The sequence below is a fragment of the Uloborus diversus genome, chromosome 6 (assembly GCF_026930045.1).
Source record: "Uloborus diversus isolate 005 chromosome 6, Udiv.v.3.1, whole genome shotgun sequence".
Classification (NCBI taxonomy): Eukaryota; Metazoa; Arthropoda; class Arachnida; order Araneae; family Uloboridae; genus Uloborus; species Uloborus diversus.
The window spans coordinates 21,392,064-21,416,949 of NC_072736.1; the positions used below are offsets into that span (position 1 = coordinate 21,392,064).

A 24,886-nucleotide genomic window follows, 5' to 3' on the forward strand; every position below is an offset into this window, starting at 1 on the left:
TGCACCCCGGTAAAGTTCCATTAGGATACCTTTTTATGCTTTTTCCAATCCATTAATCATATTAAATATTGCCTGAATTTCAAAACATTCAAGCAGACTACAAAGAGCAATTTTGTGTTGCAAAATATGTTTAAAATTATGTAAAACTTAACATTGTAAAAAAATCAATTTTACTTTTAAATTCATTTCATTTATTTATTTTTCAAATTGAAGCCACTATTTAAATTTAAAACCCTTTTTTTAGGCACGCAAATCTGATTTTGAACTTGTTTTCACTCATGGTTGATGCTAGTGTTCCAGATATTGCATTGGAACCCGATAAAACAGTAAAGAAGGTAAGTGGAGGACCTTGATATTACTTGTACCTAAATATTACTCGTACTATTATTTCATTCAAATCTAATTAACTGCAAAAAAATCTGCTTTCATGTAATGAAACAATTTGTTTATGAAATTAGATATGAATTTGAAAATTAAGTTTCAAAGTTAGTTGAGTTAATTTATTAAGTTATTTGAAAATTAAAGTTTCACTGAAGCAGAATGTATTTAAATTGTTAAGTACTAAAATTATTGTTTCTAATTTTAGGCGTAGTGCTATCATAATCGTATATATTAGGGCTGTCCAACTGCAAAGAGCCAAGAATTTCAGTCACTGATCACCAGGCGGGCCTCAGTTTCAAAAAGTTGAACAATAACCTCTTACCTCTTATACAATAACAATTAATAGTTGAATTATTAATTATAAAACAATGAAACAAAAGGATTATAAAACAATCTGCTTACATTTTAATGGGAAAACTCGTCACAACCAGTCAGATCAATATCATCAACGGAAAAGAGCAGAGAGTTTGCGAAAGCAAGCTCTCAATTTCTATTTAGAAATCAACTAAGGCCATAGAGTCAGTGAGAGGGATCTTTATTTTTAACTAATTGCAGGCAGGTTTTGCTTATCTGAAATGTTTCTCTCTTCCCTCCCTGTTTCCTCTTGCCAGTGCGAGGCAATACTACTTCTAGGAATTCCTTTGAACACCAGCGTGCAGGGTAGGACTGCTTGACCTTGATCTGTAGATGTCCTATGCCTTTTTCTCCCAGTACTATAAGGAGTAAAAGAGCGTTCAAGAGGAAATTTCTGAGACCGCGGCTTGACCAAGAATGGTCAATGTGGACCAAGATGCTTCTTGATACCACAAAATGTCAAAAAAAGAAATATGCTGAATAAATCAATGCCCAAATATATAAACTACCAAACAATAATAATAATGATAGTTTAAAAGAAAAAATATAAATAAAACAAAAAATGGTGATTTTTACCAACCAAATTTTGCTGGGCTCCAACCAAATCCTGCATTCATCACTGCTAGGACACAAGAATTTTGAAAGGGACAAAATGTCCATTCACATTATTGTGACCATATTTTTTCAATTTCTAATTGTACTGACGAAACGTACAGTACGCGAAACACCAAAACACATACCCAAGATCACATTAATTACAATTATTTAAAGAAAGAAACAGCTTTATTCTTACTAGGTGGCATGGTTAAGATGCAGCATTATAACACAAATACAATTGCAAGAATAGTACTTTTAAAAGAATTTAAAACTACTCCTTGATCAAATACTAACTCTAAAATTAACCCCCAATAAAAGTTAAAATACATTAGTTATTACACGGCCAGAGTTTCCGCCTATACATATTTACAAAAGCACCAAGCCCAAATAACTCTCTGCTTAAAATTAACTAATATGAAATTTGCATTTTACACACATTAAAATAACATTAGCTTATAACAACATAATACCACAATTTGCACAAATTAAAAAGTTCTCATGTAATACATTAAAACATTACTTCACAGGGGTTGAATTCTACGACGAGGCATCAAACACTAAAAATCTCACACGCTGTACAAAAGGCACCAATTCGACCTTGCTTCAAAGATCTAGCGTAGGCTGAATGATTTGAGGATTCGCCCGCTGCCGGTAGCTCCGAACTCCAATTCCTGCTATTCATTTTCACGGGCCACAAGACTTATAATTTCCAACCATCCGATGCGTTCATTAGCTCCCAGGTCTGGTCCATGGGGCCTCCACTTCCGACACAGCGATGAATTTAGTCTGGCAGAAGACTCTGATAGATTCTTGGTTCACTTATGTGATGCCGAGACTTCACATCTTAGCGAGGAACATTTATCTGCACTTAACCTTGCAAAGGGCCATCCCCACATTCACCATTTTAACGAAACTCGAGAGGCTGTTTCAGCCACGCACGCAAGGCGAGATGATATGCGTAAAAAAAGGAAATTTTAGCTCTTTCGTACTGCCTTATATCAATTGCGTCATTTCCAACTGTTGCCACTACGCTTTTGGGCAGTACATAATCATTGTATAATACTGCCATTAAGCAAAAATTGACTATCTCACCACATTGAGTTACGTAAAATATGCACATACGCGCACACACACATATATATATGTGGGGGACACATAGGGGATAGCATGTTGTTTAGTTGGTGAAAAAGGGGATCGCGAGGTGAAAAAAGTTGGGAACCACTGATCTAGTTCTTTTAATTCTTGTAATTTCACATAAAACACACACAAAAAAAAATGATATTGTTCTGAATTTTATTTTAAGCTTGGAAATTGAAAACCAATTTTACATTTCTTCAATCAAATAGTAGAAATACTGCTCTATATTCTTGCAAAATTTGAAAGTTGTCTGAAATTTCCCTCATTTAAATGTTTGTGTCTATGTGAAGGGGAAAATCATCTTTTTACAAAATGTCACTAAGTTCAAAACTGATTTTGAAGACAAAAGGAGTTAAAATACAGCTTCAAAAGTAAGTTATTTCTTTTCTGACACTTAGAACCTTATTGGGTATTAATTTCAGCTAACCTAGTACATTGCTTAAAGTTTGAGATTTAAAAAAAAAAATGCTTAATTATGAAAAAACTGAAATATTTTCAGATTTTGAAACTCGGTTAAAAGTTAACTAAAATAACTTTGAAAAAGTTACCCAAAGCATATGAATTTCCCTACTCCATAGATTACAAAAATATGTAACTTTTATGTTTCTATCAAATCTTTACTAATAATAAAACTGAAAGTCTCTCTGGATCTTTGTGATGCGCAGCGCCTAGACCGTTCGGCCGATTTTCATGAAATTTGGCACAAAGTTAGTTAGTAGCATGGGGATGTGCACCTTGAAACGGTTTTTTGAAAATTTGATTTTGTTCTTTTTTTATTCTAATTTTAAGAAAATTTTACTGAGTAAATCATCACAACGTAGATGCGTTAAATTACGAAATTTTCATAACATGGAACTGTAACATTGTCGAGCAAATGAACATAGCAAATTGATGAGAAATTCACCAAATTTATTTGTAAATATACAGGCAAACCGAATGACCTTTTAATTTTCAATTACGGGCACTAGTAGTTAATAAAATACTAGCCTTCAAAACTGAAACATTTAGCACTTATCAAAATTCTGTTCAATTTGACCAATTTTCAATTGCATGTAACTACTAAAAAATATTAAAAATAAATAAATAATATAAAAAAAATTTTAAAAAATAAAAAATATTAGGCCAAAATATTGTAGATGTTTTTATATAGGCATGAAAGGAACCTGCATACGGAATTTCATAAAATTCTGTTACCGTGCGGCCACCACCTTTTTGTCATTTTTGCTCATTTTGTATGGAATGACCAAGTTGAGAAATTTCGTGGCTCTCAAAATTGGCATGCATAATTTTATTTTGTTAGCCGTGTTCAGTTACCCGATGTTAATTGATATTTCCCTGCTTTTTGTTTACGCCTGCAAAGAAAAACATTCCTCATGGAGGTGCTAGTTCCAAAAATTTAGCGCTAATGAATTAAGATCTCCAATTTCCCAACTATTGAAATGTTCCCGTTTTTGCAAATAGCAGAGTTTGTAGTAGCAAATATATGAGCGCTGATACGTCATAGTCAAGAATTCATAACCTAGATGTGGAAGAAAGTTTTGTAATGGCCACGGCGTACTTGTAATAGAGAAAAAATTAGAAAGAATAAATGGATTCCAATATCAAAAATCATTTGATATGTTTTAAAGACATACCAAATGGCAATGGCTATCTGTCTGACTTAAAAATGGTTCATATGGTTGCCTGACCTGGTGACTATAGCTTGATTTAGCTTCGTATTTGGCAGTACTTTTTTCTTTATAACTATTGTGTATGCAGTGCTGTAGTTAAAAACAAATGTTTTTTGAAACTCACCTTGGATTAGAGGGGAAGCACCAAAAGGAAACATGGTTTGAAACCAATTTATATTTGGGTAATTTTTCGAAATAAAAACCAAATATTTCAGGGGACGGGGGTATAGTCCCCCCTCCTCTTAACTACAGCACTGCTTGTAGAGTTACATCTTTGACTTGACATTTTTTCAGTTGGAAAAATACTTAAAAGCTTAGATAAAAGTCTAACTCTTGGTTGGTAAATTAAACTAAGATAATGATATTAATGTGTGGAATGTATTCTGGAATAGTACAAATTATCTTATTTGAAGAAAGGAAATTACATAAAGAAATGGTATATTTCTCACATAGCTATTTTTTATTGACTTTAAGTTTTGTTGATCTACGTTGTCTTTAAAGAATCATGTAAGGTAATGGCACCAGTTACAGACATGCTTAAGACATCACTCTCTGGTTACCTTAGTTTTCTGAGCCTTTTAATGTATTTAGACTTTTTAAACTATTTTTCTCTCATGTTATTACATCTCATCTAACATTTGGCTGCTTCCAGATCCTCTGAATTAGTTAATTCTATTTTTATTTGCTCAATTTCGAAAAAAGGTCCGACCCCCCAGTAACAGACACGGAACAATTTAATGACATCCTGTAACCAGAGAAAAAAATGAGTAATGGATAAAATTCCGTTTTTCTCTTCAAAATGTGCAAAACTTTATTTTTAGAGCTAAAACCTTTTTTAAATGAACATGAAACAACAGCTGACCTCGTCGCAGCTGTTCACAACCTTCCACTACTGCCTTGTAAATACCAACTGGCTTGCAAAATTCCCTCTGATAACACTAGATGGTTGCACTGTATTCATGGGCCACTGCAACATCAGTTTTAACCGCCAAAAATTCTTATTGTTTAAATCCAAACTTATGACTATCTGTTACTGGACCCTTGTCTGTTACTGGTGCAGTTACCCTACTCATAGTTAATGAAAAAAAATCATTTGATGTGATTCTTCTTAAGATCTTAAAATAAAAGGCAATTTAATTTAGCTGGGAAAGTATTAACAAATGTTTTTCTGATTTTTAGGCCATTAAAACTTAAAATTTCTTTCTTTTGAAATATTTTGTATAGGTACAGGATAAATTTCGTTTGGATTTACCAGATGAAGAAGCTGTTCACTTTATACAAAATATCATTGATGAAAGTGTTACTGCTGTCATGCCTGTAGTAGTTGAACAAATTCACAGGATAGCTCAAGTAAATATTCTATTTTTTGTCTTTGCATTTTTCCCCCCACTTAAAATTTTCACATTGTATAAGAAACTAGAGGACCTGACAGATGTTGTTCTGTTCAAACTTTGTAAATTGAAAAGTTAAAAAATTTCTATAAACTATCAAGTATTTGAACCGTTTTGTTGAAAAAAATAAGTAAAAAGAAAATGTTTCAAGCTGCTTGGTGTCAGAATGCGTATATTTATTACAGCTTGATTTATCTAATGCCTACTGAGCAGTTGTTTTATTAACTAGTTTTTCCCCGTACTTGATGGCTTGTTCCTTCAGCCATACTCAAAGATAAAAAGCGTCCTCAGATATTAAGTGTAAAAAACCAACTACCCATCTAGAACAAACGGGAAATCCCACTGCAACATCCCCCATATGAAAAAGAATAAAACAACCGAAAGGATATCGTTTAAAAAAAATTATAAAGGTAAAAACAGTTCTCTGAATAAGCGAAAATCACTCATCCGCCCCCCAACCCTCCCATGTAAAATTCAACTAAAATAACTAAAAACTCTTTAAAAACAAAAAACAATTATTTGCAATTCGAAATATTTCGCTAAACAAACAAAAAATACAATAAATTACATTAACAGTAGCTTTAAAATGTAAACAAGTGATCACGCCGCTATTGTTTATAGCCAAAGTTGCCAAGCCACCACGTTACTGTAATCCAGCCGATCAGTGAGCGAAGCTGACTCCGACCAATTAACGGTCCGATCTTTTGAATGAAAACTTTTAAAACTTCATATATTGTGTAATTTGATCTTTCCCACCAAAGATAAAGATCTTCCACTGCACTGATCTTTTGTGTACAGAACTACCCTGTTGTAATTTATCTGGACGAAAATAAAATTTGTTTTGTCTTTAAATTTTATCATCTTTTCCTTTAATAATGTATTGATTAGTAAGATAATCCTCAAAGTATTCTTGACATTGGTGCCAAAACTCAGATGAATTTGAGCCGAGAAACAAATGTTGCTAGTTAGGGTACTTTCTAATCGTTTAGTTAGAAAAATCTAAAGCACCGATCCGATCACATGGTTCAACTATGACGACAGAACACACGTTTTGCGTGAGCCTTCCAGTACTTTACTTTAAAATATATCTCGGGACCTAAAATCATTGCTTTCAAGAGAGAGAGAAAGAAAAATGAAGGCTTCTCTCTCTACGTTTTATCTATTCTCAATTGACATATCACAGTAGGAAATTTCTTCTTGTCCTTTGGCAGTGAGTTAAATATTTATTTCAGTTTTTGCTTATCAATAGGTTAAAATAAATTTTTATCTTTTGGGAGATATAACCATCCAATGTTTAAATTAATTAACAAAAATGTTTCCGATTCGACCCATCGCGCTTTGAAACCATGCTCGCCACAACTTAATTGCACACAAAAAATTTGATCTAAATCGGTCCAGCCATTTAAAAGCCTTATAGTGACAAACGTCCGCACAGAAGAATTTTATATATTAAGATTAATTACTTGAAATGACTACTTTTTGTATCACAGACCTGCCAACTCTCACATTTCTCATGGGAGCCTAGTTTTTTTTTCCATTTTTCCCGGTTTTATGTTTAAGTATCACTTTCTCCCATTTTCTTCAGATTTTTTAAAAATAATTATTTTACAGTAATTTATCGAGATTTATATTTGTAAAAGGAAAAGCATTTTTCTAATCCTGATTAAAGGGCACTGCTATTGCAAACCCAATTGCACCACGGTTCTGTACAGTATATGGTATGCATGGGGGTAGACCAGGGCGATTTCAGCACATAGCGAGTGATTGGGTAGCAATCTTTTAGCATCTGTTTCTGGTTTGTACTTTTTCTGATTATTTCCTGAATTGTGCAATGTCTATTGAGCTAAATTTCAAAGGTATTTTTGGCATCCCTAGTTTTCAGCTTGTACATATGTGTGCATATCTGTATTTTAACATTTGGCAAATTGAAGATTTCCGCCCTCCTAAGAATTTAACGGTGTACTATGGTCTCCTAAAAAATGAACAATGATATTTTGAAAATCTCTCTCTTACTGAAATTTCTCTTTTTCTTTTTTTTTTAAAGAGACTTTTGATATAGCTTTCATTTTTCACCATATTCAAAATATTTATAAAAAAAAAGATATTTCACTATTTCACGCAATTTCATATCTTGTTTTTTTTTTTTTTTTTTTTAATTTTTTCTTTTAACACAGAAATTGTTTTATGGTACCGTATTCGGCGATTTTTTTAAAACAGTTTTCTGAAATTAAATGAAATTACATACATAAATTTAAATACAGAAATTTAATACTCAGTCACATTTTGTGTTGTAACTACAGAAAATGTTTGTCCAAAAAAATATAATTGAAGTAAACAAAGGTCAAGCAGACAGTAATAAAGATGCAGCTTTAGTCTGGCCACCTTTCACGTGGACGCAAATCAGTGAAGACAAAACCAAGTGACTGAGTTCAGTAGAGGGAGAAAATATTCTTAGTCCATAAGAGTTAAAAAATGGTTCTGAAATTTGTAAGTTGGTTTTATGACAAATTACTAAAAAAAAAGAGAGAAATAGTTGGGACTAACAAAAAAATTGTAAGAATTTAATTTACAACATGATTAAAACTTGTGAAGATGAAGCTGGCATCTCTAAGAGCTAATAAATGCATCCACTTCTCCCTAGAAACTGGTTTTTCATGTTTATTGGATGGGTGATAGAAGAGAACAACCTCAAAAGTTGAGAGTTCTCAACTTCAGCAGTTGTTCTAAATAATTATTTTAAAAAAAAGCTCATATATTAATATTAATATTTTTTCTTACTTTAATGTATCTAATTAACATGCCTTGATGGTGCTGAATGCCTAATTTTATTTATTATTTTATTTTTAATCTAGCAGAGAACACTTTTGGTTGATTTTTGTGCATTTCAAAAGTACTTTTGATCATCTCTAACTTGAATAAGACTCCAAACCCCACCAATTTTATTGCATGAGTTTATACCACTTTTAATCTAGTTTCCGAGAATATTTTGGTTTTTGGAAGGCTAAAAATGCTATTTAGCACTTTCTGAGTACAAGTGAATGTCCGAAATTGAACTCAATTTCACTGTTTTAAGATTTTTTTTAGTTATTTTAACTGATTTAAATTTTAAATCTAATTATAAATTTGACTTTACAGTACAATACCGATCAGAATGCAAAAAAAATTAACTCTATCTCGAGAAATAAATATTTTACATTGAAAACTGCATATATATGTACGGTTGCTGGATATGCGATTTTTGCTGAACGACAAGTTTTTGGGAAATTTTTAAAGTGCTGCATTCAAAAAGTAATTGTCATATTAAGATTTAAAAAAAAATCCAGTTATTCTTTTATCCATGTATAGAACAGCCTCACGAAGTTTCATCAGAATCTAAAAACCTCAGGTGTCAAATCACATTTTTGCTGGATGATTTGACATGGAATGACCCCCCAGCAAATGAAAAGAGGTTGTCAATACTGAATTCAACATGGGGGAATAATAATATCACTTATATATTGATAATATCCCTTATTTGTTTCAAGGGCCCAGTCAAGGCAGCACTAGCTTCATTACTGGTTGTACTGATTGAATTTTTGCTTGTTGGGCCAATGTTATCTACAAAGGCCAAAGTTAACGGTACTCTAAACCAAGGGCGCCCATATGCAAAATTTTAAGGGGGGTCTCAGATATTTTCCCCATAGAAACCAATTTCAGTACAGATTAGAGTCATTAAAATTTGACATTTTTAATAACTTATTCATTAATTGCTGGAGAAGAAAGCAAAGAAAAAAGTACTAAAAGCAAGGAAGGTCTAATTTCAAAGGGGGGGGGGGGCTTGAGCCCCCCCTCCCCCATATTGGCGCCCTTGCTCCGAACTAAATCTTAAGTCTAAGGTTGTGCCAGTTTCTTTAACAAGCTAGTTTCTTTGACAAAAACATTCACAGAGCAACTTAAGTTTGTAGAATGATTATGAATGATCAATATTTTGTTGCAATAAAATTAATTTGACAAACATTTATTATGTGTACCTTCAGAAATGGTCTGCATCTGTAATTTTATTTTCAAAAAAGCATGCCTGAATTTTAGTGCAGAATAAGATGTCATGCATTTCTTTCCCCTCAATGTGAATTTTCAGATATTTTGTAAATATTGCACTTTTATGCTTGTTTATTATAACATTCTTTTTCTTATCTAGTATTGGAGAAGGTGAAAGAAGATAAAGAAGAGCCTTTTTATGGTATTTTGCATATCATTCATGATAAAATGAAGAATGTCAGTTTACTTCTCAAAATCAAGTTAAATTTATTTTTTTGCATTGTTCTTCTTATTGGAACTCCTATAGTCATATTCATGAGTGCACTCATAAAGTATCAAAGTAGAGATACATCCTCCATTTTGGTTTAAAAGTTTCAAACATTACGATGAGATTTGGTTTATATCATAATTTCATCATGATGATACAGTCAAATCCCTAGAACTTGATCCAATGCAAACCAAAAGGCGGCCAAGTTTGAAATTGCTCAGTTATTGAAAATCTGCACACAATAGGGTTTTTCCATCCTGCCAGGGTGTGTGGCCGAGTTTTTGACTCTGTGGCTGAATAAAGAGAAAATTTTCAACCAATAAAAGTACAGTGTATTTTAGCAAAATTTACAGGAAAAAAATAGTGATGTAGGGTAATGACACGAGTAACAGACAGTCATAAGTTTTGATTAAAATAAGAATTTTAAGCGGGTAAAATGGATGTTGCTGCGGGGCTCATAAATATGGTGCAACCATCTAATGTTATCAAAGTGAATTTTACGAGCCAGTTGGTGTTAACAAGGAAGTGGTGGAAGGTTATGAGCTTACACCATGAGGTTAGCTGGTGCTTCATGTTCATTTTAATTAAATAAAGGCTTTAGTTCTAAAACTAAAGAACTTATGCACATTTTGAAGAGAAAAGAGAATTTTGTCCATTACTCATCCTATCTGTTTCTGGGTATCATCAGATTTTTTGGTGTCTGTTACTGGGGGTTGGACCTTTTTTCGAAATTGAGCAAACAAAAATAGAATTAACTAATTCAGTGGATCCAGAAGCAGCCAAACGTTAGATGAGATGTAGTTGCATAAGAGAAAAATAGTTTAAAAATTCTAAATACATTAAAAGGCTTAGGAAATTGAGTTAATCTGAGAGCGATGTCTTAAGCATCTCTGTTACTGGTGCTGTTACTGTATTTATTATGAAGTGTTTAAATTGTTTGTTGTTAAATTTTTACATTTGAATTTATTTTAAACATTGAATGTTTCTGACAAATGGGAAAAAAATGTTATTAAGAATTACAGTCAGATTTTAAAATATTCTTTTTTAATTTGTTTAAAAAATTCTTATTTCTTTTGTTTAAATAAGTGCACGCTCTCAATGTACCTTAGCTTATAACATAAGCAATGTCAAAAAGCTGCGCAGTGGTAACCCTGCAGTATTTTCTTTGAGGGTACTATTCAACCCAAGAGTTAGAACTGTGCAATCAAAAGATACAAAAGAACAGACTTTAAGAGGATTGTTCTACAAATGTGACCTACCGTCCTAAAATTTCAAAATTAGATCCTGCATTTCTACTTGGAATTTGTCTTTCCCCTCAAAAATAATAACATCCATAATTAAATCAAAAGTGCAACTTTATCCTCTGTTCATCCTTAGTTTTCTGCAAAATACAAATTTGATTCTCTAAATTTGTGGGTCTTTGAAGGTCACTAACTGTCGATAAACGAAGAGTAAATTGGATTAGTTCATAAACAAAGTGAGCATATGCAAATCTTTCAAAAGCCACAAAGAAAGGTAATTAAAAACCGTCTGCTCAACCCGTGAACCAGGTTTTTGTGCTGAGGGGAAAATTATTCATGTTCTAAATGACGTGACGTCATGTTCTAAATGACGTGATTATATACTCTAAAAACTGGAAATATCTCAACTTTTCACCAATGCTACTATATTTTCTTTTCATTTATATAATTTTCAAATGTAAGTAATGTAAAATAAATAAATTAATTTGTAACTATATGTGAAAATTGTAAATACAAAAAATGTGATGTAATTTTGTTGAAATATATTTTGTACAATTGTTACCTTTTCTCTGCAGTCTTATTTTTACATATTATACACTCACTGCATAACCACCATGTGATCATAATGTTGTAATTATAGTACCTTAAAAATACTTTCTTAGCACAATGCTCCAAAATGTAGTTAATGATAGATTTATTTTGCAAAGTCTGAAGTTGTTAATAGACATAGCTACACTTAAAAAAAACCTTGAAAACTGCTATAAAACAGTTTCATTTTTAAATGCTTGAAAAACATCAAACTGTGTCTTTAGTCCTTAATTTATTCAAAAAAAGTACTTTTAAACGTGTGAAATATTTCTTTGCTCTTTTTTTCACGGAATTTCTCCAATTTTGTTTGTTTACTACTAAAATCCGATTTTTTTTGGAGAAATCCGTTTTTTTTTTGGGGGGGGGAAGTCTTTTTTTTTAAACAAGTGTCAAATTTAGGGCACTGAAAGAATTGGCTTATTTAAGACTTCTACTTTACTAAATTTTTACAATTAATAGAAAAATCTTATCTTTGGAACCTTGCCAACATTAAGCTTGCACTGTTTGAAATCTCAACCCTTTAGCATTTTGTTAAGTTTTTAACTATTTTAAAAGCTGGAAGCTATTTTAACAATGCTACCTTAAATCTGCTTACCTTATTTTTAATTTTTAACTATTTATTCATTTTTTTTATTAATTTGACTTAAATTATTAAATAATTGACCCAGAGCTTTCAGCACCATTATTGGCGAAGCTTCAGGTACAAATACAGGCACTCTGAATCGCATGCAATATGTTAGATGCCAAACTTAATGCACATCAAAAGTCATGGCTTGTATCAAGCGAACAAGCATTGCAGTAATTTTTAAATTACTTCTCTTTTTTTTTAACCCACTCATCAGCTATTTGTCTTTAATTTTTAAATGTTACCTTTTCATTGCTATAGGTCAGTGGTAGTCAATTTGATCCTTACAGCCTACACTATAAAAGATTGATTTTGAAGGTTTAATATTGTATAAAAGGTTCTAATACTGAAACTTTTATACAAACTGGAAGCAAAAACAACACTTATTACTTTATCATTGTAAAAAAGTTCATGATTTCAAAAAAGCTTTGAAGTTTTTATCCGTGAAAAACATATTTAGTTATGTGTGAACCATTTATAGGAGTAAAAAACACTTGATTCATAACTGCTAAACAGGGCATAATCATGATTTTTTTTTGAACAAATAAAAGAAAGTGATTTTTTTTTTTTTTTTTACCATAAGACTTTAGAAACTTTGGCTGTTAATTAATTTATGGGAATAAATGTAATTGAACTTGAAATTAACTTTTTTAAAAAATATAAAACCATTATATTTCAAGTACATTCACCTTAACACTACCATACTGTGATGTAAAAAATTTAATACAAATGTATATAACTCAAACCAAATTTAATTCATAATGACATAGTAGTACAATATAATTACAGAAAAGTAGGGGAAATAAACAAATTGGATATTGTACAAGATAAAAACCAAATGAGAGTTAGCTGAAAGAAAAAGAATTCAATTTAAATTGCTGAAGTTTTGATTCTGTTTCTTTAAATGAAAAAATAAGTTTTACTTTTTAAATGCACAGAAATGGAATCTTCAAATCAGACAACCATCTATTTTTATTTATTCACTTTCTTGCAAAATTATGCAAAAATATGCATGCATAATTACATTAAAAAATTCATTTTCATTAGATAAATATTTTTTAAATATCTTTGTTCTTAAAATGCATACGTATATGCATATGCTTCATTTTTTACAAGAACTCAAGGCAATATTAAACTTGTTTCCTCTTTTCTTCCTCATTTTGTACAAATATGCACTCATTATATCAACAGGCCCTTTTTTTTTACACCCACCTCTTAGCATAGTGCTTAAGGATTTCTTTAGTTTACTTTTTAAAAAAAAAAGTCCAAAATAGAGGGACTATTAATGAAAAAGTAGCGACTAATTTAAAGGTGTATCCTGTCACTGGCTAAAAATGGATTTTAAGTAAGTTGAGTAAAAATAGATAAAAATGGTCAATTGAGGAAAAATCCTAGGGATCAAGTCAATATTGTATTGCCGAAGAAAAAGCTAGAACTATTGAAATTTAGAATTTGTAGAGGGATTCCTAGGATTTAAGGTAAAAGATAATTTAAATCAATGATTTAGAAAAGAAATCATTTGAATTAAATCATTGACATCCTACTGCTAAATATTTGACACCGGATTCACAGTACAGTTAAACCTTAGAGCAGGAATGATTTAATGGAGGAAGCAAGTCCATTCCTTTGCTAAGCAAAAGCTGTGGCAAAACTCCCCAAGTCACATTGTTAAAAAACAATGAATGGTTGACACGTTTTGCGTGAAACTAGCAAAGGAAACCTGATTTCTTCCAAAGCTTTTCTTTTAAATCTATCACATGGTTTGGTGTCTTTACTTCATGAATGAGAGTCTTCATTCCCTCCATTTTACCTCTTCTCTGACACCAGATAAACACTATCCAAAAAACCTGGAAATTAAAGAGTTCTCTGGGAAAATTTAATTTGTTTAAAAAAATGTGGTCCATTTTATCTTTTTTCAATTAGTGAAACACTATTAAACGATGCCTCTGAATACTTCGGAATTTATTAAACAATACACATATTAGCAGCCAACGTAACTACACATGGTGTGTGCATGCATCTATATTATCTTGTTATGACTGTCGCTAATTTATAATTTCATCACGTTGTGGTCATATTATAAAGGATGTTTAAAATATGTCCCCAAAGCCTAGTGGTACAACAGAGTTCTACTGTACATGATTAATATTTAATTTTTACATGATTTTTTTTTTTTTACAATTCTTTTTAAAGTGCACAACCGATCTGATGATTAACGTTTGTCTCACAATCTCTGTTCCAACACTCAATTTGTTTCATGTGATGCTATACCTATTTCAAATGAATTTTCTATTACAGTCCAAGAGACAGTGCAAAGATAATTTATACCTAAGATTACTGATTCACTAATAAACCAATGGAGTATAAAGACTAAATTTAAGCTAATTAGAAACAAGGAACCCCTTTGTCTTGGAATCAAAGACAAGGATTAAATAGTTTTTCAAATGAAAACATTAGCTGAAAGAGGGACACAGAATGTAAACAAATGTTACAAGCAAAAAAAAAAAAAAATAGTCCATAGAAATTCAAACAAATTTTAAACTACAAAAAATGAAGAATACGAAACATGAACTAATACAAAGTCAATATAATCAACAGAATAATTATAATAATAAAGGACTTCACAAATACAGTAACCTCTCGTTACATTGCGCCTAGTTATATCCCTCATTCAGATATGTCACTCTTTTCCTTTGTATCCTGAAAAATATACTTTAAAAAATGTTACTTTACATTTTACTTCCCAGAGAAAAAAGTTATTTTTTCAAAAAAAGTTTTTTTTTTCCTTTTCAATCAATTAACAGAACTGATACCTTTTCCATGCATCTAAATTTGTTGTTGCTGCAACTTTCGATTCATATTTGTTATGCCTAACAATATTCATTCATAAGACAATATAAACGTTTCTCTTTTTTTTTTTTTTTTTCATTGCTGTTCTGTTAAAGGAGATTTTACAATTGGTAAACCAATTTTCTTTTGTTTTTATTAAGAAAATTGTTCCAATTTGATAATAAACATTTTTTTTTTTTTTTTTTTGCAGATGCACAAATCATTTGTACGTTAATTGTGTTTTCGGATATATCACGCTTTTTTGTTATCTCCTAACAAGTGCGATATAATGAAGGGTTATTGTATGTATGTACATTAGCAAAAAGCAAACTGAAGTTTAATTTTCCTTTAGAAAATAAAATGCAAAAAAGACATGATCCTGGAACTCTAGCATGATAGAATACATCTAAACAAACAATTTTTGTCACACAAGGTATGGACATAAAAAAAACTGTAAACTCTTAAAGTGTTGTGATTGAAAACATAAAGCGCTTCTTTGTTGCACTTATAGTCAATTCCAGTGTCAACGATTCAGGTGGGCGACCACCCCTGCACTTTTTTGATCATCAAAGATTGCCACAACATTAAGATTTTAATTTCAAAACATTCCGGGTGAGATTACCCGAACGTCACTCAATACTGTTTAAGATTTCAGTTTTAAAACTTCAATTTTGAATAATTTCCGGGAGAAAATCTCCGAGCACACTTTATTCTTCCTTTAAATTCAAAGATGACCTAAATTTGCTTTATAAAGACTTCAGTTTGAGGGGGGAAAATTCAGGAACAGAATGCAAAGCTGCGTTTTTAAGACTCTTATTTAGAAAAAAAATCCAGAGACCTTTTTCTGAAGTCCCCAACGGAAGTTAAAAACTGAGTTCTTAGGATTTCATCAGTTCAAAAACAAAAAATACTAGGAGAACCTCTGAACCCTTTTGTTCCACTTTAAGTCATTAAAAGAAAAGTCTGAAATAAGGTTTTAAATGTTGCAAAATTTCTGGAAGCAAACCCCAAACCCCTTGCTAAGTTTGCTAAAGATGGCTTTAATTTGAATCTTTAAGGCATCAGTTTAAGATTTTTTTTTCCCAGGAAAAGCCTTCCTTACCTTACATTATCAAAGACAGTTCAACCTTCTTTGTTTTTATTACTATTAATAGTAATTAGACTTTATTTTTAAAAAACATAATGGGGACAACCCTGGAAACTCCTTTCTGTTTTCCAAACGTTGAGAAAACTACTCAAACGGCATTTTTTGAACTACACATCCAAAACATTTACGCGAGAGAACATTAGAAGCCCCCCCCCCTCCCTCTCTAGACATTCAAGATTGCCTAAAATAGTTTTCAACTTCCTAGAAAAAAATTTACTCTCGCACTTATAAGACCCACTCGCCTTCTCTGGTCAATTTTAATTGTGAATTCAAGAATAGAGAACTGGAAAAGGTGGATATATAATTCATGCAGGGGTTATAGTGGACTCAAGTAAAATTTTCTGAAGACAGTGAAATTTTTAAAAGCTTGACCCCCCCCGCCCCCTTGCCCTTAAAACCCATTCAAATATGCATACAAAAATCATTGAAATAAACCATTTTAAAAGCTCTTTTTTTTTAAATCTTTAATACAGTAAATCCCTTCTAACAGACACTTCTCAAATGGGGACACCCCTCTTTTGCGAACAAATTTTAATTCCCCGATTCCAAGGCAAGCAACTTTATTAAACCCCTGTCCTGCAAACACCCCTCTATTACGGAGAAAAGAAAATTACCCATTAGTATCCACATTAGAGGGGTTTTACTGTATTTTTTTTCAGTTTTAGAATGCATTGTCAGCACAAAATTTTCGAAGATTTCGGATCACAAACACCCCATTTTATGTAAGGTCCTGTGGATCGGCTTTCCTTTTTTCATTCCCAATCTTAAACATCTGCAAGTTTTCAACCCTTCTACAATCTGGGGGGAGGGGGCGGGGAGCAGGACACAAGTTTTTATCCTCCCAATCTTTATTCTTGCATTAAAAAAAAATAAATGTCTTAAACAGTTTATAGTTAAATATTTACATTATTAAATTTGACTTCTAGTTTTTAATCAAAGCTATAAAGGCTAAATATCCTTTTTAAAAATAAGAAGCTTACACTGAATTCCAGGGATTTTCATTGGAGATTTATGACAACCCACTTTTAATTTCATTTTCCAGCCCTATGCACAGTGGTGTAGCTTTCAGTTTTCTTCTGAACAGTACAAATAAAATATTGTTCATTCTATCCCATAAATCAGTGGTGACCAATCAAAGAAAAAGTTCAGTGATGGTTAAGTGGAAAAATGATTATTGTCTTCAACAAGGCGGGGACTGCTACCAGTTTGGCAAAAGTTGTTTTGCAGTTGTTACAAGAAGCTCTAGAACGTGACTTTTCATTCGTAACATTGAAGAAAACGGGCCACATAGATCCACTTTGTGGGTGATATTTGGTCCCCGGGCCATAGGCTGGGCACCACTGCCATAAATGAATGAAAGGGAAAGCAATTTGTGTGTAGCAAAAGTGAGGTATTTACAAATTAATTGCAGAAAATATATTAAACAATGATTGTTCATTTTTGTATTAATCAACGTTTATGATACTGTTTTTTTCTTCACTAAATGTTAAATAAAATAAAAAATATAGGCATTTTTTATAAGCTGTCAAGCTGTACATTTTTCTCAACATCTTATTTCTTTCCTGTTTAAAAAAGTTATTCTGCTTAAGTAGTTTATCTCCTGATTCATTTGAAAAGTTCTTAAGCAGATTCCACTGTATAATTAATTAATCATTTTTTAACAGCGGTAAAAGTAAAAAACTGTGTTCCTCTTTAATAAATTCAATAAAAAGTGTGTCAATATTTTCATGACATCGAGTCATTTGATTGACAAAAGCCTGCTTTAGGTCATCTTTAGCCCCCTTATTAATACCTCTAGTAACAGCCCTCTGCTTACTGGCTTGAAAAGTTGATGAAGCTAAAATTTCTAAGTTTACACTACCACCAGCTGGAGTGCTCAAATAAGCAATTGCTTCTAAAATTTCAACATTGATTACATAATTAAAGAACTTTGGAAAACAAAAAGTTTTAGCTCTTTGAATAGTATCTACACAAGATTTTAATGTTTCATATTCATGTTCAAAATCATACTGCATCAATATAAGCTGATAACCTAATGCCATATCTTTGTAAGATTCATCAATCTTATCTTGAGTTTTGTATAGTTTCAACAATAGAGAAATGCAATACTGGAGAATTTCTCTGTTGTTATAACCCATGAAATAAAGATACCTAGCTGGGCACTTACTCAAAGTTTTTACCGAGTTTGTTGATGAACTGGGAGATAAACTCATAATAATATCGAACAAGATTTTTAATGAATGTTCAGATTCCACTAAATATTGATAGCAACTTGCTATTTGCAATGCAACTTTACTTTTGTAAGCAACATCCTTGGAATTATCTTGAATTCGTCCTAGATGGTCAATGGCTTCTCTGTGAGCTCTTTCATGCATTAGTACGCAAACATAAAACTCTTGGAATACAGGCCATGTTTCTAATTTCAGATTCTTACCAAGGAAATTAAACTCCTTCATCAAATGCTGGTGTCGGTGCAATAAAACCCAGCATTCTAATGCTACTGAAAAAGCATTCAACAATGTTTTGGCACTGTCTTGAGCTGCATATTTACTAACAGCTACAAACCCTTTATTAGTTCTTTTATAATCACTGCATATGGATTTGTCACATTCCTCTTGGGGGTAGGATATGCCTTCCATCATAACAAAATTAAAAGGTCCAGTCAGAGTGCTGGAGAAAATGTCTGGATGGATAAGTCTTCCAAAATGATGCAGGTAGTAAAAAAATGTCACCACTAAACAAAAATAGGCTTCTTCATAACCAGATGATTCCTCACTTCGATGTTTTTCACTTGTTAGACCAGACAATGTTTTATTCTTCCTTTTTAAAAGGGTTAAAAGTGTTCCCAAACTTAAATCATCAAACTTTGTAACAAACAATTCTGGATAATTCCACCGATAACGCAAAGCAACCGTTTCAAGAAGTTTTAACAGAGGTTTCCAGCCTTCTGCAGGATCATTATCAGATAATGGTATAACTTCTTTACGTACGGGATCATCTTGAGGGGTAGGAGGGCAAAACATACAACAAACATAAAATTCAACAGCCTTTTGCAACATTGGAAATATATGTGACTTAAGCTTATATTCAAATTGAGGCACCTTCAAAATTAAAGGTAAAGCATCAAAAACAAGCATTTTTCTAAACAAATTGATAGGAACGCTGATTCCAGGACCAGATTCCACCTTCAGTAAAGTTTCAACTATATCCTTGCCATGCTGTATGAGTCTCGCATTAGGCAGTCTTTTCAAAAAAAGCAACATCAGCTTACAATGTTCTTCAACAGTTTGAGAATTACGAGTTACAGCAAGCATCACTTCATACTTCACATCTTCAGATAATTTCTCAAAAATAAGTTTAAGAAAATTTCCATCTTCTGCATACAAAGCATCAGCAAGATTCCTAAGTTCTCGCACAAGTAGAGCTTCATTGGGAAATTGCTTGACTAAATCACTCAAACATATTGCGCATTCTTCGAGGTTCTCCTCCACATAGTCCATTTTATAACACTGGAACAACACAGGAAAGCTCTTTGGGAACACACTTTTCGCAAATATCATAAAAGATTTGGCGGTTGCTACATCACTCTTCATGTAACTCATCACCTGTGAGATCAAAAATTCTTCATCTGAAGACATGCTAATTTTTGTCTGAAAAGAAAAAAAAGTATATAAATACATATACTGCTGTGGGATGAGAAGTTAAAGGGCAGCATGTGTAGAAATGAGTTTTTGACATATTTGAAGAAATTCATTTTGGATTCTATATCAACAGGAGGAAAATGATTCAATTTTTTTTTTTCCCCATGCTTTATTTTCAGCAGAAATCAAATAAACAAGCAAGAACAATAAAGCTTAAGTCCCACAGAAGAGTGACAAAAAATGCAAAAAGAAAAATTTTCAGATACTGTCCTTTACCTTCCCACGGCAGTAATGTTTATAGTATTCTTGTTGAACAAGAAAAAATAATAAAGAAAGCAATGTTTGTAAGAGACTTAGCCACAACAAAGAAAACATATTAGAGCACAAACTAAATCACTTTTCCATTCAACTAAGTGGCAAAAGGAACAGGAATAAAGACAAATACAATATTAAAATGCTTTAAACAATGATGCACAAACTATGGTACTTTAGCTTGTGGGACTTTCAGAGAAACTGTTTCAACAAACAAAAAGGTACATTCATAAAAATAATGTAATAAAAACAATAATTTCATAAAAATATTATAAAGCTGGTATCTTTACAAAAATAATTTTAAATAACCACTGAAATACTTATAACTATTGCCACTTGCACAAGAAATCTGAATTTTAAATTAAAAAATTATTGCACAGCTTCAAAAAATAAAATAGTGTTAATCCATTTGAAATCACCGGAAAATAATAAAATTTGTTGCGACATTTTTGATTTTCCTAATTTTTTTACTATTTATTTTTCACTACTAAGTGAGCTCAAAGGTGTTGAAAGAAAATTTTTTAGGCTCATACTTTTTTACGCACCATTTTAAGTTAGTCTAGTAGCCGTTTTTGGACCAAAAGCAACTTTTACATAAATGCATCTAACTCGGTTAATTTTGCAGCTATCAAGACAAAATAAAATCTTACATCATCAGAATGATGCCCTACATATGAATTGCTTGCAAAATATTATTTAAATGGTGAGAAAGGTGAAGAAAAAAATTCACAACTACAAACTGAAAATTAGCATAAGATAAGAATTTAGTGCTGCAAAATTAGTAAAAGAGAGAGAGCCTCAGCTCTAATTTTTTTCCTTGTATAGATATAATATAGGACTACTTGTTGTAGAAATTTTAAATTTGAGAACTTTGTCTTTTTTTGTACAATTTTTCAAAAATTGCAAAACTCACACTTTGGCAAAGTTTAAAGTAAAATATCTCAAAATAGACTGAGTGAAAAATTTTGAAATTGATACAGGTAACGCCTTTTCATGATATAAACCTCTGATAGCAATTTTATGACTGAGACGCAACTGGAACTAGAGTTGTAGGGCATTAAATTTGATAAAATATTGCATTTTCGCAAAGTTTAAAATGAATTATTTAAAAAAGGATTGACTGAAAAATGATGAAATTAATACAGGTTAAACTTTTTTGTGATATGAACCCGTGATAACAATTTGGTGACTGAGATTCAACTGGTATCAGAGTTACAGTGCAGCAAAGTTGGTTAAATATTGCATTACACATACACAAAGTTAAACATTTAATTCATAGAAAAACTCCACTTTCCAAATCGTTTAAAAAATTTAGGGGTGCGATCGCCCCCTCTCGACCCCCTATTTGCCGCCCCTGCGGACGTCCTTGCACTTATGGAGGGCACGGCCCTGCTTAAGGGCGCTGTCTCGTTTAAAGTTTGAAGATGGAAGGAAGGAGAGAAAGTTTCTGACAAAATTAAAGAAAAGCTAAAGGTTATGTGCTTGAACAACTATAAAATATGTCGATGGTAGCATGACAATTAGGTATGAAAGAATTTTTCATACCTACAGTTAAAAAGCAAGAAAAGGAAATCCGTAAAAAATCACCAAGTAGTTTCTAAGCAAAATGCAAAAATTTTGAAAATGGAAGCTGCTCTTGTATTGGGAATTTAAGAAACCAGGAAAAGGGGTGTTGCCATAGATGGAAATGTTATAAAAGAACTAGTGAAGCAACTGTATTGTGTATTTAAAATTATATAAGAATGACGGTTTGATCATGCAGCATAAATCATCACTATCTGCGCTTTTTTAAGTTAAAAATCTCATTACTGGATCTATTGTACAGTAAACGGTCTTTGGTACAACTATAGTGCATTTGTTTTTCTTACTACATAATATATGTACCATAGTGGTTCGTTTTACGTCTTTCTTTCCCATTGATCATTGATTTTGTACATTGTAACAATTTTTTATGTTAAATAAAAAAAAATTTTTTTTTTTTTTTAATACAAATAAAAATTCAATTTTTTTATGTAAGAAACATTAATGTATAGTTAAGAAATGGTTTTTAACAGTTTCAGGTGGGGTTTACAAAGTATCTTTAAATATATGGGTATGTTTATAAAAGATTTTACGCGAATCCTTTTCCACAGCGCGAAATTTCGACTTACGCGAAGCGAAGGGTCTTGGAGCACATCCCTCGCATAAGTCCGGACTCGACTGTAGTTTTTTTAGGAAAATTTTTTTGATAAAAAAAGGTCAACTATTTTAAGTTCCCCCCCCCCCCTCCCCCAAGCAGTTGGCCCAGTCGAGGATCCCCACTAGCCATTAAATTAACTAGGCATAAAAAATTAAGAAAAATTCTATTTTTCTTGCAAATTGTACATCTGTCATTTGATTTTGCCCTGTACTAAATTGAGCACATCTGTTGGTTATCAACAGGGCATTTGTTAAAACACGTGAATAATGCAGCCAACGCATTTCGAGAATTCTTTAGCGTTCTCACTGTTTTTAATCTATTTTCTTCATTACAATAAACAATTTAGTTGTAAATATGCCTTCTAAGACAGGTGCAGAAAGAATAATGAGCAGGTCCTGAAGGAAAACTTGCAGGTGAAAACCACACATAATAGAACAATAATTGATAGAGTTTCCTTTTGAATTTAGAATAGAGTTTTCATTTCTTATTTTATTTATCATAAACTGATAATTTCTCTTCTTAGGAAGGAAGATGAGGCACAGTGACATATCTTTTTTTTTTTTTTTGTAATTTTATGTAAATAAAAGATAAACCTGCCATCCCAAGGGGATTGATGAAGGCTAAAAAAGCTTCACGTCTATCGTGTGACTTTAAAGACCCCTCCCCCCCCCCCCCCCGAAAAAAAAAGTGTTACACTAAAATTCGCTTGGCATTTAACTCACGACTGCATTAGGGTGAAATAAATAAAAGCTAGAGAATCACATGCGAAATCGCTTTGAAGACAGGCAAGTTTCCAAATGAAAACTTACTGATTTTGGAGAGGAGCGGAAAAGAGTTAAGAAGTACTGATTAAGTGTTCACAATTGACGTTCAACTCCTCTTGGGACAATCCTTCAGACATGCGATAAAACCATAACAGTTACAATGTCAATTTGGTATTCATTTCAGGTAACTAAAAAGGAATGCCCCGACACAGATCTTAAACAAATAAAATTAAGTTCTTAACTTCACGGCTTCACGCTCACGTTCCAGTGCGTTGTAAACAGTCTTACCACGATTACAGTTAATGAGACAATTAACGAAAAGCCGACATCTTAAGCGGAAAGAGAATACTGGAGTAATAAATCTCGAGAGAATGATAAAATAAATGTTGATAAATGTGTGATGTACGGATCATCATTATGTGGAGCAAGGATTGTCCGTGTCGGGATTTGAGCCACGGACCTTTGTGATGCAAACCCAGGGCTTTAATCACTGCACCAAGAAGACCTCAAGATTCGGGGCAAAGTTAGGTTATGTGTTCTCTGACGTACGCCACATTATAATAATAATGTCAAACATATATGAATAACGAACTAAAATTTTGTAATTTTACCCTTTACGGCAATTTTTTCTAATTAAAATCCCGAATGAACTGCCCGGTTCAGATCAGGAAGGAGGACAGGGCTCTTGCCCCGGGTAGTAAGTTTAAACGAAGATTCAAAAGGATGCCATGATCTCCTTGACGAGACTAGAGTCCCTATGTAGGGACTCTAGACGAGATTTAAGAAGGCTTAAAATTGCGTTTCTAGGACAATAATTTCGGAACATTTTACTGGTTGAACCACCGATCTTAAGGACCCAATTAAGTTTCTGATTCAGCACTTCCACCTTAACTTAACCAGACATAGTCTAAAAATGTTGGCTCCAAAATCTAAAATGTGTTTTTAGAGAACAGCCTTTCCTAATGTTATCAAAAATAGCTTAATGACATTCTTCGGATTTCTTTTTCGAAATTTTTGCGATGGACTGTTTGCAATTACTACCAAAGACAGTCTCAATTAGCGTCTTTAGAGAAGCCCCTAATCCCCCTCTCACTTATTTTATTGAAAAAGAAACTAAAATTGCCTTTTTCAGACAGTTTCAAGACCTTTCGGGGTAGGACCGCGGATCCCCCTTTTCTCCAATGCAATCACTATACCTCAAAATTTCGATTTTAGACGGTTCCGTGGAGCCACAGAACCCTTCCTGATTAAACTAGCCTGCAATTGACTTCAGTTTCTAAAAACAGTTCGTGTGCACGCTGAACCCCCGCCCGCTCTTAGTCCCATCGTTATCAAACAATGCCTAAAATTCCTTTTTTGGGACTTTTCTCCGCGCTAGTGCATACCCATCAATCGTCGAGGTGAGGTGGACAATAGTCTATAGTTGTATTTTTCAGATATTAATATCGAAAAATATCCGTAAGATCCGCGGAAGCTTCCCAGTATCGTTAACATCACCAAAGATAGTGTAAAATTGCGTTTTTAGAAACATCCGCTTGGAGCCTCAGAACCCTTCTTTTTAAAAAAAAATAGCCCATAATGGATTTTAGTTCTGAAAAATATTTCGTTTCGTAATATTTTCACGTTTCCCCTATCGTTTTCAATTGTAGTCAAAAATGGGTTTTTGAAACAATAGTGCCGAGAAATTACCGGAGGAAAGCCGCCAGATTTCCTACCATCACCAAAGACAGCAAAAATTTGAGTTT

General features: G+C 32.4%; 2 protein-coding genes across 2 annotated transcripts in view; one reads left to right on the forward strand and one right to left on the reverse strand.

The window, feature by feature from the left end:
* Nucleotides 1-11,599, forward strand: part of LOC129223770 (phosphatidylinositol 3-kinase catalytic subunit type 3-like) — a 78,458-nt gene extending 66,859 nt beyond the window's left edge. The window contains exons 20-22 of the mRNA XM_054858130.1: nt 245-335; nt 5,364-5,489; nt 9,708-11,599. Coding sequence (XP_054714105.1) covers nt 245-335; nt 5,364-5,489; nt 9,708-9,722 — 232 coding nt within the window. The 3' untranslated portion in view covers nt 9,723-11,599. The remainder of the gene's footprint in view (nt 1-244; nt 336-5,363; nt 5,490-9,707) is intronic.
* A 6,292-nt stretch (nt 11,600-17,891) lies between these two features.
* Nucleotides 17,892-23,256, reverse strand: LOC129224269 (integrator complex subunit 10-like). The gene is made up of 2 exons (XM_054858696.1): nt 23,187-23,256; nt 17,892-19,895 (listed from the first exon to the last, which is right to left on the reverse strand). The coding sequence occupies exon 2, from the start codon at nt 19,881-19,883 to the stop codon at nt 17,892-17,894; it is 1,992 nt and encodes a 663-aa protein (XP_054714671.1). The 5' UTR covers nt 19,884-19,895; nt 23,187-23,256.
* Between the last annotated feature and the right edge of the window lie 1,630 nt (nt 23,257-24,886).